The 17,191-nt window shown below is 48.6% G+C and overlaps 1 protein-coding gene across 5 annotated transcripts in view; it reads right to left on the bottom strand.

Annotated features, from left to right (window-relative positions):
- The window catches only part of TMEM164 (transmembrane protein 164), a 256,816-nt gene extending 240,078 nt beyond the window's left edge, over positions 1-16,738 (bottom strand). For 2 of the 5 annotated variants that reach the window (XM_070603868.1, XM_070603865.1), the window contains exons 1-2: positions 16,220-16,381; positions 15,191-15,856 (exon numbers count right to left, since the gene is read on the bottom strand). In XM_070603868.1, the coding sequence (XP_070459969.1) occupies positions 15,191-15,583 (393 nt within the window). In that variant the 5' untranslated portion in view covers positions 15,584-15,856; positions 16,220-16,381. Of the gene's footprint in view, positions 1-15,190; positions 15,857-16,219; positions 16,396-16,597 lie in introns of those variants that run through there. The other 3 variants (XM_070603867.1, XM_070603866.1, XM_070603869.1) reach the window with 3 other exon arrangements.
- Positions 16,739-17,191: the final 453 nt, after the last annotated feature.

Genomic DNA, 17,191 nt, shown 5'->3' with positions numbered 1-17,191 from the left:
GGCAAATAAACCTTTGAATGTTAGTGCTCTCAAAAGATGATTAGGCACCGGCCCGGTGGCGTAGTGATTAAGTTTGAGCACTCTGCTTTGGCAGCCCAGGGTTCATGGGTTCAGATCCCAGGCCTGGACATAGACACCACTCATCAAGCCATGCTGTGGCAGTGTCCCACATAGAAAATAGACGAAGCTTGGCACAAATGTTAGCTCAGGGACTATCTTCCTCACCAAAAAAAAAAGGTCCTCAACAGATGAATAGTCCAACTTAGATAGCGTTTTCCGTTTACAAGCCATGTTCACATACCTGATTTCTCTCCTGCTTACCCTATGAGGTATGGGTAAAGATCATCCCTATCATACAAATGTTAACAGCCATAACTCATATTTATTAAGCACTTGCTATGCACCAGACAATATTCTAAATATTTGACATGGGGCCGGCCCGGTGGCACAGTGGTTAAGTGCGCACATTCCGCTTCAGCTGTCCGGGTTTCGCCGGTTTGGATCCCAGGTGCAGACATGGCACCACTTGGCAAGCCATGCTGTGGCAGGTGTCCCATGTATAAAGTAGAGGAAGATGGGCACGGATGTTAGCTCAGGGCCAGGCTTCCCAAGCAAAAAAGAGGAGGACTGGCAGTAGTTAGCTCAGGGCTAATCCTCCTCAAAATAAACAAATAAATAAAGCAGAGGAAGATGGGTATGGATGGTAGCTCAGGGCCAGTCTTCCTAAGCAAAAAGAGGAAGATTGGCAGCAGATGTTAGCTCAGGGCTAATCTTCATCAAAAAAAATAAAATAAAATAAAATAAATACTTGACATGTAGCCACGCATTTAATCCTCACAAGAATGCCAGAAAGTAGATACTATTATCCCCAATTTACAGGTAGGAAAACAAGCCTGGGGATGTCAATTAATTTGCCCAAGGCCACACAGCTAGAAAGCAGCAGAGCTGGGATTTGAATCTGGCCAGTCTGACTCCAGAGCCTGCGCTCTTAACTACCGCTCTATTATGTCTTATTACAGAAGATCAGGCACAGAGAGGCTACGTGACTAGCTAACACTACCAGGCTCTGTCAACCAGTGAGTGATGAAACCTACAACCAACACCCAGGTCTGGCTAATGCTTAATCCTGCGCTCTTTCTACCACTCCACATTGTTTACCAAGATGAATGGACCTCTCCCACTGGGCTGGCAGATTTTGACCTTTCGCCTCTTTGACCTTTGTCACCTCTGCTACACAAATGCTCTGGGTTCTGTTAGGGGTCTCTTGCTGTGGAGCCTCATACAACGCTTCCCTAGGATCAGATGCAGGTCTCCACTTGGAGGAAAGAAGTGATGACCTCAGATCCCCAGCTGAATGGGTCCCATTTCCAAACCACCAAGAGCTGGCGGCAGATCACACTGGCTCTACACACAGATTTGGTGAGCACACATCTCCCTGGACCCCCTACCCAGGCCAAGAAGCAAGCAAGGGTGGCACTGGGGCCAGGCTTCTCTGTGGAAGAGAAGAAACAGAGAGAAAAACACATTGAAAGAGCAGTCAGGTAGAGAGGTGGCCTGCAGCCATGAGATCCTCACTGTCAAGGCTGCGACAGACAACGATGCTCAAAACACTCAAGATTTTTGTTTCTCTACTAGTGGGCAAGAATAAAAGTCCAGCTGCTTTATGCTGGAATGGTTAGGGCTGGAGGAGGTCATGTGCGGTAGTATAGAAAGACAGTGAACTGGGAGTCAGGAGACCAGGCTCTGCTTCTATTTCGCTGTGTGACTTTGGGCAAGTCACTTCACCTTTCCGGGTCTGTTTGCCCATCTGAAAACACAACGGAGGTGGCGAACTAGAGGACCTCCGAGGGTTTTTTTCAGCTCTGACTTGACATCATTCTGCATTTCAAAAACCTGAGAAAGTACGGCTAGAAAACTTTCTTCAGTATCTATAGTCTGCCAAAGGGAAAATCGACTAGAACCGAGGGAAAGAAGAATTAGATAAAACAAAAATGACCTTTGTGGAAGGCTGCAAATTAGGTAATATACAGGCAGTATACTTAGCACAGTGCCTGGAGCATAATTAACATGATCAAAAATGTTACAAGTATAATTATTACTCCTAATTTTTCAGCAAGTGTACACATATAATCAAAAATTATAGTGAACTCTTCCTCCTAAATTTGACAATTTTTTGCATATCTAGCTTTGTTCCAGGTTTACAGTGTTTAAAAGGTCTGAGGGGGACCCTAAATGAGCAGTGGCACCAACTGTCCTTAATGTAGATGGATAGTTATGACTGGAAAGCGAGAACCCAGCCCCAAAGGAAAATAAAGAGAAAATGTAAGTGGGAGGAGCCAGGATTAATCCTGAGTTCACTGCAAACTGACCTTGGAAAGGGGGATGAAAAAACAACTGGTGCGGACCACAGTGTACTTTGCAAATTGTTTTTCAGAACAGACCCAAAGCAGGGAGTCAGAGATTTGGGAAGATGATCCTAGCCTGGTTTCCACGTGTGTCCATCTGAGCAAACACGGCACCGGCTGTGAGGTATGGCCAAACACGGCCAGTCAGGAGGCACCGTGACGCGGCGGGCTTCACATTCCTCTGATTCCAGAAATCTAACGCAGCCTTAGCCTAAAGGTCACCCCTACCTCCTAGGTCCAAGACAGCACTCCCCTGAGAGCCCCTGGGAGGACATCCACAGGGCTGAGGGGCAACCCATTCTCTTCGCTCACTGGCCAGAAAGCCCACAAACAAGCAGGGAAACCTGACCTTGGCTTGGGGCTGGCTGCAGGGCTATTCTGAGGAGAGCTGAACTGGAAGGTCCAGGGAGCTGCTGTGCGGTGGAATAGAAATCAAAGGTAAAACCAGCTCTTTTCCTCCAGGTGCCCTGAGATTCCTCCAAGGACTGGGAGCTCGGGGGGGGGGGGGGGGGGGGAGGGAGAAATGCCCACATGAAGCAGCAGCCAGCAGCAGGGCAGCCCCAGGAGCTAAGGGCAAAAGTGCTGAAGGGAACAAGGCCCTCACGCACATGACCCTCAGCACCATTCCTGCAGAGAGAATCAAGGGCTGGACAGGCACGTGCACACTCAAGTGCCTGGAACTTAAAAAAGGAAACTCTTAACAAATGCAAATTGACAAGGAACAGGTGGTGATATGAAGAGGCCCCTTTGTTACAATCTCCCCCTAGGACTTGGAAAGAGTGACCTTCCACAGCTAATTTCTAAGTGTTGCTGTTTGTTTTAGAAATGCCCTCCAAGCCAGCACGTCCCAGGGAACTGGGATTATTATTACAGAAAACATGACCTTAGCCTTCTCATTTCTCAACTCTAAGACTAAGGTACTGCTGACTTCCAAACAATGCTTGGGAATATGCATGGAAGCTTTCCAATGGCCTTGGTGGGGGGGGCAACCCCACCCCGAGGCTGTGAAGTCACATGACCCAGGCCTGGTCCCTGGAAGGCTGCACTTAAAGGAGGCCTTCCTCTAGTGACTGGCAGCTCAGGCCCCAGAGGAGGTCAACCCCAAAAGAGAGTGTAGCTGGGTCTTGAAAAAGAGAGAGGTTTCCCATATCCCAGAGATATAGGAAGAAGTGTCTATTTTTTTTTCTACCCAATTGCTGATGTGTAAGGCAAGGCACGATGAAAATCGACTCCCCTAAGCGGCATATTTTCCACCACACTGTGCTGCTCCTTTAGCAAAGATACTCGTCTACTTTAAACCTCTTTCTCCTAGGAGCTCCGGGAGCTACCCTTTCTCCTCCAATAATTATCTAACCCTGATAACGGGCGGCACTTGAGAAAGTTGCACTCCCCTCACTCAAAAGAAATTAGTGGCGAAAAGTGAAGACTAAACGCTCGCACCTGTCTCTGCCCAGCCCCAAACCATTCCTTTCATACTTCTGTCCTGCGCTCACTGGTTTCCTAGGCTACCAATCTCAAGATAGCTTGCACCCTGGAGCCAGCCCACTGATGAAGAGCAGTGATAATGAAGGTGAGAGGTCCCTAAAAGCCAAGCTTCCTACCACGGACAGCCAATCCTCCAAATTCTTCAGAAAGAACTGGGTGATTTGAGGTAACTTTCAAATTACCCAAAGCTGTCCTTAGGCCTCAAACAGCCAGGGAACCCTACCCCACAGACATGACATGGGTGCCAACTTCGCTGAACCAATCTTTTTGCCCACTGCATGAAACAAAGAGGCCAGGGAAGCTTTTCTTGGGTGAGATACTTAAAGCTATCATCCTATATCTAATTCCTATCATCCTGTCCCAACGTAGGCACCCAAGCTTGCAGCAGCAGCCGCCATGATGATAATGATGATGGTCAGTGCATCACCATCATCACAGCTAAAATTTATTGAATGGTTACTATGTGCCAGTACTACCTTAAGTGCTTCATTAGTCTTTTCTCATTTCTCATTTCTCAGTCACTTCTCATTTTCTCATTTAATCCTCACAACAGCTGTGCAGGGTAGGTATGATTGTTATTGTTTTACAAATGTGGAAACCTAGGCTCAGAGAGGTTAAGTAACCTGCCTAGGGCTACACAGCTAGTGGGAGGATTTGAACGCAGACCTTTACCATCCGAGAATCTGTGCTCCTACCCAGTATGCCCCGGCTGCCTTGATATATAGCAGGAATAACACCACTGTGGAAAAACTGCTAACATTTATTCAGTGCTCACAATGAGCCAGAATTTCTGCTAAATGCTTGATTTAAATTATTTCGTTTAGGGGCCGGCCCTGTGGCCGAGTGGTTGAGTTCGCACACTCTGCTTCAACTGCCCGGGGTTTCACTGGTTCAGATCCTGGGCGCAAACATGGCACCGCTCATCAGGCCATGCTGAGGCAGCGTCCCACATGCCACATCTAGAAGGACCCACAACTAAAATATACAACTATGTACCGGGGGGCTTTAGGAGAAAAAGGAAAAATAAAATCTTAAAAATAAATAATTTCATTTAATCTTCACCACAACTCTATTAGGCAGCTAGTAGTAGGATTCCCATCTTCGAGGTCAGTGAAACTGAGGTTCAGAACAGTTAAGTAACATAGCTAAGGTCACGAGGTGATGGTGCTTAAATACAAACCCAGGAAACATGATCCAAAAGCTTAACCTATTAAGCTGAACTTGCGTTAGGAAAAGGAGGCATTTCAACTGCCCTACTTCATCAGGCTCCCTGCTGTGTCCCAATCCAAACCTACAGTGTCTCAGCGAGAATTTAGCAAGGAAAAGCCAGTGAGGAAGCCTGTCTGGCCCTTCCGTGTACTGTATATGCCAACAACTCCAATCTGACTAATCTATGCAAAGAAGATCGACTCTTTCTACAAGTGTATCCTCACTCCCGTTCCCTCAACTTGATTTCTGAAGAAAACACCTCACATCCAGCAGCTTCTGCTCACGCTCTGTCCAGAGCATCTAACAGTGTTTACCCAGAGCTCCCAGAGCCATAGTTAAGGACCTTAATGTGCAATCTGGCTCTGCGCCTTATTTAATCAGCACCTGAATGAAATGTCTCTTTGCTAGCAACAGCCAGAGCACAGTCAGTCAGAGTCTTTCTGCAAACACAGCTGGTCGATTGGCACAGATGATTCAATTCACAGGCAAAATACACCCTGAGTTTATACCATCGCTGACGTGTGATGAAGACAGGGAGATTGAAGGCACCGGGATGCAATTAGAATGGGCTCATGCTTCCATTCTCCTCCAGATAATCTCGCTTCTCCCTCTTTTACCCACCGAAACACCTGCCCACAGGGCAGAGCTTGGATTGTTTCTGCCAACAGGCCGATCGTCTCTAACCTCCTGGCTCCTGCCATCCATTCCCTTCCCTTAGAACCACCCAGCCCAGGACAAGACTCATCCTACCCTTCCTCCCTCTGGCATTTCCTCAGGCAGAAAGAAACCAGAGCCAACCAAGGGATCCCCCTACCCTCCCCTTCAGGACCACAGGCTGGCAACAAGTCCAAGTTCCTAAACACACCACGCACAGACAGATGTGCAAGCCATGCCCTGTTGAGCTGGTAGCTCTTTCCCTGGAAAAGAGCTGAGTAAACAGAGAGGGCTGGTGCCAAGAAGAGGAGGACTCATCCCCAGGCATTTGGATTGAACTGCTGTATCCACGCACCTTGGAGGGAGCCTTACACTGGGGGTCAGCCAGTAGGGAAGCAAGACACTGATAACTCCAGTTCTGTGGTTGGGCGTGTGGGGGAGGTGGAAAAGAGGCCCAAAATTGGGCAAGGAACATGGGAAAGGCCACCTGCTCAACAACATTGTGACACACCCACCAATTAGAGATCAAGTTGGGATAACAAGGCCCTTTTTAAAACTCATTCTCCAGGGGGGCTGGCCCCGTGGCCGAGTGCTTAGGTTCGTGCGCTCCGCTGCAGGCGGCCCAGTGTTTCGTTAGTTCGAATCCTGGGCGCGGACATGGCACTGCTCATCGGACCACGCTGAGGCAGCGTCCCACATGCCACAACTAGAAGAACCCACAACGAAGAATACACAACTATGTACCAGGGGGCTTTGGGGAGAAAAAGGAAAAAATAAAAAATCTTTAAAAAAAAAAAAAACTCATTCTCCAGGGGCGGCCCCGTGGCTGATTGGTTAAGTTCTCACGCTCCACTTTGGTGGCCCAGGTTTTCACTGGTTCAGATCCTGGGCACCGACATAGCACCGCTCATCAGGCCATGCGGAGGCGGCGTCCCACATGCCACAACCAGAAGCACTTACAACTAGAATATACAACTATGTACTGGGGGGCTTTGGGGAGAAGGGAACAAAAAGAAGATTGGCAAAAGATGTCAGCTCAGGTGCCAATCTTTAAAAAAATTAAAAAATAAATAAAATAAAACTCATCCCCTCCCCCATGCCCAGATGAGTCTATGAGCCATTCACACTTCAGTATGAACCTCTTAAATGGAACAGTAGTTCTTCCTACTTCCATTATGGATATCACCTGCTCTGCTGAAATGGGCATTTTGAATTGCAGACGGGATTGTTCTGGAGCTTGGAGAATTTGAGAAGGAGGCAAGCTCGGATAGCTGGGTCAGTGGAGAGACTTGGAAGCAGGGAAGAAGGAACAGGAAAAAGAAGCAGAGGGTCACATTGCATCAGTTCTGCTGTGGACCTTAGTGAGGGCAGCAACCATCCTATGAGCCACTAAAAGTCCTCTCGTGGTCATAGCGGGATGCCTGCTATCTCATTTCCTGTATTTAATGTCTGCTCACTCTCATCAATGGTCTGTGTGTCTGTCCTTGACAGGGTGGGCCCTCCTTGGGACAGCACAGAGAACACAATTCTCTATCTCACAAGCCACCTATCAAGGATTGGTGAGCAACTGCAGTTGTCTTATCAACAGCCCAGAAATGACAGAGCATTCCTAGAGTTTTAGTTGGTTTGCAAGGGGAGAAATATGAAGAAATCTTCCAGATAGCAATATGCAAATAACTCAAGGTTACAGTTGAACCGCTTTCCTGCGAAAGAGGAAGCAACTGTGTGCCCTTTCACAAATCGTTTCCTATGCCTAATATTTCCTTCCTTCCTGCAACACCCAACGAACTCCTAGTCATTCAGTTATACATGTTTATTGAGCACCTGCTATGAGCCAGGCCCTGTAAGAGGCACTAGAACAGAAAACAGGACAAACAAGGGTCCGTGCTCTCATGGCGCTAATGTGTCTCCTTCATGAGCCAGCTCAAATGTTGCCTCCTCTAGGAAGCTTTCCTTAATTGCACTAGGAAAAAAAAAAGACTTTATCCTCTATGCTTTGTTCAAATCTGTTACTGTAATGTTATATTGTAATTTAGTTGATCTCTTTTTATTGCCTGTCTCATCTAAACTGTGTGCAACATGAGGGCAGCACTAGGAAAAAAAAAAAGACACTCTGTCCTCTGTGCTTTGTTCAAATCTGTTACTGTAACGGTATATTGTAATTTAGTTGATCTCTTTTCTTGCCTGTCTCATCTAAACTGTGAGCAACATGAGGGCAAAGAATGTTTCTTATTTGTCTCAGAATCTCCAGCGCCTGGCAAAATGTTTGACACACAATAAGCATTTGATAAATGTTTGCTGAATGAATGGAAGAATGGATAAATTCCCATGAGCATTTAAAACAAGAGTCCTGCAAACAGAGAGTTAGGGGGCAATAACCATGTGTCAATATTTCCTCTTGTTTGTTACCAAAAATCTTAGAGACTGGAAGGAAGGGAAGGGACGTAGAAGGACTGGAAGGTGATGAAGGGGGCCTGGCTGAAATACTCCATTGACAGAACTCCCAGTTACCAAACAAGCCACTGGAACTCTAAAGCTACCTTAAATATTCACCTCACAATAATTTAGGGCTCTCAACCTCTAATTTCAGCCACATTATTTAACACCTACAGAAACACGAGGTGCTGCCAGAAGACTAAATGCCCTGCCCACAGACCACCCAGATTCATGCCAGTCAGGATGAGCATTTGAACCAGCTTCCCATCTAATACTTTAGCCACCAGATAATATCTCTCAAAGTGGGGTCCAAGGCTCACAACATTCCAGAGTTCGTAATAAATAGAGATTCCCATCCTCGCCCTACACCTTCTCAGACTCTCCTTGTAGAGAGCCAGGCATTTGCATTATAACAAGCTTCCAAGGGAATCTTTCACAAAGAAAGTTCAAGAATCACTGCTCTTCACACCCAGTCTCTTCATGTCCACTCAGCCAGTTACTGGCAGAAAACAAGCACCTAAGACTAGATATTCTCAATTTAACAAAAGATGAAAGACCATGGAGGTGTTAATTAACTCAACTGGGAAAATCCTTTCACAATGTATACATTTATCAAATCATCATGTTGTACCCTTTAATATCTACAATTTTCTTTGTCAAATATACCTCAATAAAGCTGGGGGGAAAATAAAGTAAAAAAAAAAAAAAGATACAAAAGACCAGGATAAGCTGAGAACCCTGGCTCTTCCTGCAGAGAGTATTTCAATGAGGCACGATGACAATGAGCTACCCACTGAAAAATACGGATGGGGAGAAAGAGGTGGAAAGTGAGTCACTAGCCTAATAACACTTTCTTAAATGTATAGGATATTAAAGAAGGAAAAGACGAAAGTACATGTCCACATGTCTACCAAGGGATTAAGACCAAGATCCAACAGCATCATTTCCTCCTTGGGATGAAAGCGAGCAGATACTTTGGGCAGAGAGCGGGCTGCAGTTCTAATAACCAGCTCTTTGTGATGGAAATTCAACTAAAAGATGTGTGAGCTGGCGCTGAAACCACCTCTCTCCTCTGGCTATTTCAAAAAACAGACAGGAGATTCTCCTAACGGGCACAAGAGGCATAGGAACTGTGCCCTTGAGACCTCAAGAGAATGCAGACAGGGCCACCAGAGGGAAAAGAAAAAAGTGCAGAAAAATTTCAGCTCTGTCAGTCAGTCAGCATTATCCAGGTACACATTAAACAATTAATGTGCATGTACAGTATTGTATTAAACTCTGCAGGGAATGACAAAGAAAAAAACACTATTCTGTTCCATAAAAAAAAGTGTTCACGATAATGGTGGAGACTAAACAAAATGCAAAAACAAGCAACCCAGCAAACACTTACAAAATTACCTGCATGTGTACAAAAGTTTATGTTAAAGAGCCATATAGTGGGGCCAGCCTGGTGGCATAGTGGTTAAGTTCATGCGCTCCACTTGGGTGGCCTGGGGTTCGCTGGTTCGGATCCCCTGTGTGGACCTAGCACTGCTCATCAAGCCATGCTGTGGCAGCATCTCACATAAAATAGAGGAAGATTGGCACAGATGTTAGCTCAGGTCCAATCTTCCTCTCTCTCTCTCTCACACACACACACACACACACACACAAAGAACCATATAGTCTGAGGAGTGTTCAGAGGGTTGGGAAAGGAGGACAAAAGGTCTAACAAGAATGACTGGAATAACTGGAGTCAGGTCAGGGTCATCTGGAAAGTTTCACAGAGGAGAATCTTCAAAGAGGAGTACCTACAGAAGGGAGGAACACATGACAAATCCCACAAAGACAGCACATCTATGGCAAAGGGACAAAAATCCAGGGACCCTGTGGGTCGCCCCTTGAATAGGAGCCAGCAACATACTGTTACTTAAAAGCAAGCCCTATGCTGGGTTCTATAAGCAGGTGCATGGCAAGAAAAGGCTGAGAAGTAAATCTTTCCTCTCCGCTGGGTGTGGGCTGGACTCTGGTAAGAGTCACAGCGTCCAGTTTTATAGGCTGTGCATTAGAAAGGCACACAGGCAGGGGCAAGGATCCAGAGAAAAGCAACAGAAATGATGACGAATGGATTCTAACAGCTACCAAGAAAGGTGAAAAGGAGTTGAGGTTTGTCAGTTTCTGAGTCTGAGGTAAAAATATATTGGTCATCTGCCAGCTATGAACAGCTTTGCCCAGCTTCTCTGTTTAAGTGACCACATAGTTATTCAGAGGATTAAAATGTTTTGTTTCCATCTGGTACGTTTCCTGGAGTAGACAGAGACAGGAGAAGGTTAAATAATTTGCTCAGGTTCCTGCAGCAAGCCATGAGCAAAACTAGCATCATAATTTTAAATCCCAGGGCTGTCTGTGGGTTGTTTAATCCACACCACTTCTCTTTATAATGGACGCCCCCAAAAGACTGTAACAATGAAAGATGGAAAAATTCTCTGCAAATTTCCTTGGGGGGGGGGAATAAAACAAACTAAAAAGGAATGTCATGCCTCACTGCTGAGGCCCATATAAACGTCATCCCCTTGTGTCCCCCTGGACTGATGACACAGGACACAGTTCATCTGATAAGCTGTCAGCAGATGGCTGGATCCCTCATTGTACCCATTACCCACCCAAGTCAATTCCAAGCAGGAGCAATTATTAGTGCTCCAGACAACAGATGGGGGTGAGGAGATGTGGCTGGTCTGAAATCAAGTGTGTGTGTGGCGGTGGGGGTGGGAGGGTACCAAAACCCTAGTTCTCCAATCCATCAGGTTTTCTCTAAAACAAATCCATCACAGAGCCAATGGAACACACCAGTGTATATTCAGTTAGTCCCAAAAGGTGCCACAAAAAGCTCAGAACTGTTTTGAATATGTGCCATTCTACACTTTCAGGAAGGAGGAAGTAAGAAAAACAGTGAACCAAAAAGCAGGAAAGCCATATCTGGTAGAAATCGGACTTCTAATACAGTATTGCAAAGAAGAAAGAAAATCAAATAGCAATCGCAACTTTAAAAAAGGATGGGGCTCACTCAGTATTACTGGCTAAAAACCAGTGAATTGGGGCTCCAAGGTCAATAGCATCAATTATTATTTGCCAAACGGCCAGCCTGGATGCAGCCTGCCTTGGGCGCACAGACATCCAGGGTTAAACATCATATGTTGTGCCGCACTGAGTTCAGCGCCCAGCCAGGAGATGTTGACAGACACATACAGAACCAACAGGAATTGAACAGTTGGACAAGACATCCAAAATGGGATCTTTTTGTTGAGTTCCTCAGACAGAGACAATATAACTGGACGTTAGAGAGATAAAGGACCACTAATTTAAGACCACCAGTCTTTACAGATACAGTCAAATTCTCTGGAATTCTAACCATTCTGCTGAGAAACTGTAGATTTTAGGACTTAAATATAGCTATGAGAATCTCTTCCTGCTAAAGCCTAGATTCCCACTGCAGCAGCTCGTTTTAAAGCCACCTCTGCCACTAACTTGCTGCTGGGTGATTTTCGGTAAACAGCATAAGCATTCAGTAAATTCATTGCCTGTCACCTATACCTGCCAAAATAATTTGCTCAAGGGGACTAGCCATGCTTGAAGAAATACTTATTGGTATAATTGGTAAACACCACTGATATTCAGCAAGGGGTTTAACGATGGTGGGTTAATCTTGGTACTTGCCAATCCTGAGAACCCTCAAGCATCTCCGGCTTAAGCTATGATGTGAGGAGATGCTGCTTCACTCATACAAGCTTCCATCAGTCCACAGTCCCAGGGCCCTTGAGAAATCAGATGAGACCAAAGAGAAACCCGACAGCAGGAATATTAATCAAGCACAGAACTCAGACACAAGAACTGCCCTTCCTTATGCATCTAAAGTTGGCAGTCACCCAAAGGCAGCACGGCTATCATAAGGGTCTATGTTTCAAAGCCTTGGAAATAAACATTTTATAGACTGAAAAACGGGAGATGGGGAGATGAACCAAGTTCCCTCCAACTCTTCTATTTCCTGGCCTAGAGCAATACTGTCCTTGTTACAGACAAATTGACACTGACTCTGAGGAACAGGGTTTTTCTATGAAGCCAAAATTGAGTCATTCTGTTCAGAGACACATATCAGAAATGTTTCTGCTAAGCTATCCCTTTCATTTCAGCTAACATCTTCCCTTCCTTATCAGGACCTCTGAACTCCATAGAATTTACTGCCATAATATAGCTTAGTTCAGCTAATTCACTTGCCAAAGCATTTCTTTGTACTCAACGTCTCCCCTTTGGGATATACAGTCATGGGAAATATTTCAACATCTCTTTCTCCAGAGCCACGCTAATCTATCACAACCAGAAATAAGATAACGCATGTGAAAGTGCCTTATAAACAGTAAAGTGCTAGATAAACATAAGGTATTATTAACCATACTTAACTGTCATTAGTCTTTGTTGCAACCAAGTCAGAAAATTGTTTCTAATCATCTGTTGTTAAAGTTTTTTGAAGGACTCACACCAACTTTAAAAATCCATACATTCCTGCTGCCCAGGAAGAACCGCAAGTAGGGTATAGGATGTTGGATTCATCAAAGGCTACCCTGGTAAGCCAGAGGTCACTATTTAAACGACACAAAGCAGTGACTTAGGAGTAAAGGGCAAGGGAGCATAATCCTGGGCGGGCTCAAGAATTCCTCAGCATGACTCCGTTCTCCGCCCCCGCCCTATAGCTTCAAAGTTACAGCTAACCGCTGGACAAAAGAAAAGCCCAGGTGACAGGAATCAGCCCATAGTCCCGCAAACGTCCATCTCTCTGCAGCAGCCAGCCCCAAATGCCATCATCATCTACACATGTCCCCAAGGGTGGCCTGTTCAGGTTTATTTTACCGGGGAGACAAAGGGAGCAAAATACAACCAAGGATGAAAAGATGAACAAGGCTACCTGACCTCGGCCAAGAAGAAACTAGCTCCATTTTTCCGCAAAAGGAGGCCAAAAGCACTCACAGAACAGCTCTGTTGCAGCCACAGCCACTGCTTATGGAGAAAAGAATCGCAGGACATAGACTGTCAAGAGCTAGGAGTGCAACTCTGCCTCATTTTGCAGATGGGCAAACTGAGGCCCAGGAAGAATACTTTTGCCAAAGTCACACAACTACTTAAAGCCAGAACTAAGTCTCCAGAGTCTTCTAAAAGCCTCTAAAAGCCTTTCCACTAAAAACCACGGTGCTGCCAGGTTTGACATCATCACACGAGCAGCAGCCCCAGTCAAGATGAATTTAGTCCTTTGTTGACCTTCTAGATATGTGGTTGCCCGAGGCCTCAACACCTCTTTGTAGAAGAGGCACCCTCTGACCCTCGCCACCTGCCATCCAAAAAAAGCACTCCTGTCCCAAGAGCCTCGCACCGTGGCGGCTGAATGCGTTGTTTCCTCTCTTTAAAAAAAAGCCCATTCATAAAAATGAAAGACGCTCAAATTTACACAGAAGGTCTAGCTGGGAAAGCCCTGGGCTTTCTGTGAATGGCATCACTTCCCAAGAAGCCCTTTCTTAAAAAAATGCTGCCCACTCCAGCCCTGCTAGATGCTTACAACCACTCAGTCAAGAACAGCCTCATTATTCCAAAGCTATCCACACCTCTTTGCCACATCTGCAAGATGGGAAGGGGCTTGAGGGCATTCACCAAATTTTACAGATTGGGAAACTGAGGCCAGGAACCTGCAATCAAAGCAGTTCCTAGAACATAGAGCTAGAAAGCACCCAAGCCACAAGTAGGCGTGCCATGCGGATCAGCCGCGGCCTCCCCACAGACTGCCCTGCCATTCCACTGACAGCCTGCAACCTCAAAGAGGACAGGTTAGTTTTCCAACCCAGATGCTAATTCATCTTTTGGCTGCAAGCAAGCAAGCTCCCTTCCCTGGGTCCCACCCGGGCTATCAAACGGAGATAATAATCTCAACCTTCTGCCCCACACAGGGTTGTCACAAGTCTCCTGAGAATAACCTTCTACAAATATAAAAGAAATAAAGATGCTAATGATAGGTTTCAAAACCGTCCCTGAATAAAACACACCAGGTTTTCCACAGCCTGAAATCTAAAAAAGATTTTCCCTTTCTCCTCTTCCTCCTCCTCCATGATTTGTAGTTTTAGAACATCTCTCCACACAGGCTGAGTACAGAAAGACAATCTCACTCTTGGTCCTCACCCAGATTATTTTTATGTATCTGGCAACTTTCCTTTTCAATGCTATTTGTTTTTCTTAGCACCACTAATGGGAGATAAAGAAATTAGCTCTCTGAGCACCCCTGGACCATGACCACAGAAGACAGAATAAGAGTGGTAAGATGGAGAGGCTTGCAAAAAATAAATACCCTCTCACCACGGATAGAAATCACCAGCCCAGAGTTCATGAGTCAGCCTGGGGCCTGTCTCAGAGCGCACTTAGTGGGAGCTTGGTGCTGCCCCACCGCCCCAGCACTCCAAGGCGGAGCTCACCCTAAGAGCAAGACCTCCCAAAGGAAAGAGTCATTAAGAGAAACCCATAAAAGTATTTCCCCAAAGTACCACGGTGGAGAGGAGACAAGGAACTTTAAGTGACCATCTCCAAGAAAGAGTGTCACCAGGCCTCTGGGAAATTAACTGCAGCAGGGGCATGGGGGCTGGGCCATGGTCCCCAGATGTGATTCAGAAAGGGCACCTGGCTGGGTTGGACTTCCTGCTTGTGAAAGGCCAGGCGGGGCCGGGCTAGGAGGGGAGGAACAGGCGGCCTGAGTGTCAGTCGTTCCTAGGGCTCCGGTACTGTGTTCCTCAACTCCACTGTGGGGCTGACACATTGTGCAAAGGTGAAAGAAAGCCAAATCTGAAATCCACACAAAAACAGCCATTCGTTGCAAAATCATTTTTCAGGCTCCCACTTCCCGCAGGGATAAGGTGCTGTACACTGCCAAGTGTCCTGAGCACACAAATGACTCTTATCACTGAGGCTGCCCAGGAAAAAGTCAACACACTCACATGCATCATGGTGACCAGGTGACAGGGGTTGAGCAGGTAGATGACGGTCTTGGTGGCGAACTTAAAGCCCACCTCCACCCCGAAGGTCAGGCACAGGGCTACTAAGAGCAGATTCTTGCTCAGGCTCTCCTTGCCTTCCTCTGGCCGCTGGGTCACCTGCTCTGGCTGGCAGCCACGGCGGCCACCCCTACCGTCCTCCTTCGTCTGCCTCAGGATGTGCCGCAGGGCCACCAGGATCTCCAACAGAGCCAGGGTCAGGACCACCACACTTTCCAGCAGCCGCTGCTGCCAAGAAAGGAAGGCAGCACAGTCGGGGCCCCCATTGCCTGCAAAGCTGGGGTCCACGCCCCCATAGAGCCAGTCCAGGAGACTTTGGTAGCTATACCGGGACATGATGCAAAGTGGTTCCCCTCGACCACCGTGCAGGAAGCAAGAGCGAGATGGAACACGACCCCAGAGGGTTGCCCGGGTGGTGGGACATGTACGAGGGCACACCCCCGCACTCCCCTCCAGACACCGGGGCACCTAGAGCAGGGCAGGGGAAGCTACACGCGAGGCCCGGGGTAAAATGCTGGCTCTAACTTGTCCCCACGGCTGTCTGGGGAGCCCCCCGCGCTTCTCCAGTGGCCACCAACGAGGCAGGGTTGAAACGAGCCGTTGGCCAATCTAAAAGGAAGGAGAGGAAAAAAAAAAAGGTCTCAAAGAGGCAATTGCATCGGGAATTACGAAGCGGGGAGGGGTAACTAGCGAGGGAAGAAAAGGGGAACAGGGGCAGGAGCGAAGCAAGCAGGGGTCAGGGGAAGCCGGAGGCCGGGAGGGTCAGGGCGAGGGCCGATCGGACCCGGCAGTGCCGCGGGAGCGAACCGGGGGCAACCAGGGTGAGAGCGAGGGGACACGCAGAGGCCAGGAGACGACCTAGCGGGGCCGGGCAGGCGGGAGGGGAGGTGCGGGGGGGTGGGGGGGGGGCGACGGGGATGACCGGGACGCCGGACTCCGCGTCTCGCGCACTCGCCACAGGGGATCTCTTACTCCTGCAACCGCGTGGCCGTCTTTGCCCCCAGCTAGGAACTTCGCTACCGACGGGCCCCTCCAGCCAATTTAGAGCCGTCCCGGTCCAGCCTCCCGCCCCCAGGTACACCCCCGAGCCCCCAGCTCCACCCCCGGGCCCCAGACGCCCGCCCTCCGGGCAGCACCTCCCCCAGCCCGCGGCCCGCCCGGGACCGGCCCCTCTCGCGCAGGCAGGGGAGGGAGGAAGCCGGGAGGGAGGGAGGGAGAGAGGGCGGGAGGCCGGGCCAGCCAGGGGCTGGGCTACAGCCCGCGCCCTCCCTCCGCCCCGGCGCCGCATCTTCCCGCGCCTCCCGCCCGGCCCCGGGGACGGGCCGCCGCGCCCCTCGGGGCTCCACTCACCGGCAGCGCGGCCCGCGGCCCCGGCTAGGGCGGCCGCTCGGCTCCCGCGCGCCCCGCGCCCCGCGCCCGGCTCCCCTGGCGGCCGCAGCAGCCGCCACGGCGCACGGCTCCTCCTCCCCGTCTTCCTCCCCCTGCAGCCGCCGCGCTTGCTTCCTCCTTCTTCCCCTCCCTCTCTCCTCCCCCTCGCCGTCGCCAACTCCCTCCTCCCGTCCGGCTCAGCCTCTCGCCCCCCGACGCCCTTGGGCCACGGCCACCCCGCCTCGCCTCCTTCCCTCTTCAGCCTCCCTCACTTCCCCCACCCCTTCCACCATTCACACCTCCCACCCTCCCTCCCCAAGGCTCTCCCTCCCTTCTCCCTCCTCCCTCCCCCTCCTCGAGGCTCAATCTCCGCCTCCTTCCCCTCCTCTCTGGCCTGCCTCGTATTCTGCACTCCGAGCCTGCACGCGTGCACATCCACCTTCCTTCTCAACCGTATACAGAATTCACCTCCTCTGTGAAGCCTTTTTGATTGACCCGGTTCTCTAGGGCGTTTCTTTGTACACCGGGCACATAGTAGGCGCTTAGGCGGCCCTCGCTAAGTTCTGTGGGAATGAA

This window comes from Equus przewalskii, chromosome X, assembly GCF_037783145.1.
Source record: "Equus przewalskii isolate Varuska chromosome X, EquPr2, whole genome shotgun sequence".
In the NCBI taxonomy this organism is placed as follows: domain Eukaryota; kingdom Metazoa; phylum Chordata; class Mammalia; order Perissodactyla; family Equidae; genus Equus; species Equus przewalskii.
Note: the sequence above shows the minus strand (reverse complement) of the source record. Positions and strands in the feature narration are given on the sequence as shown.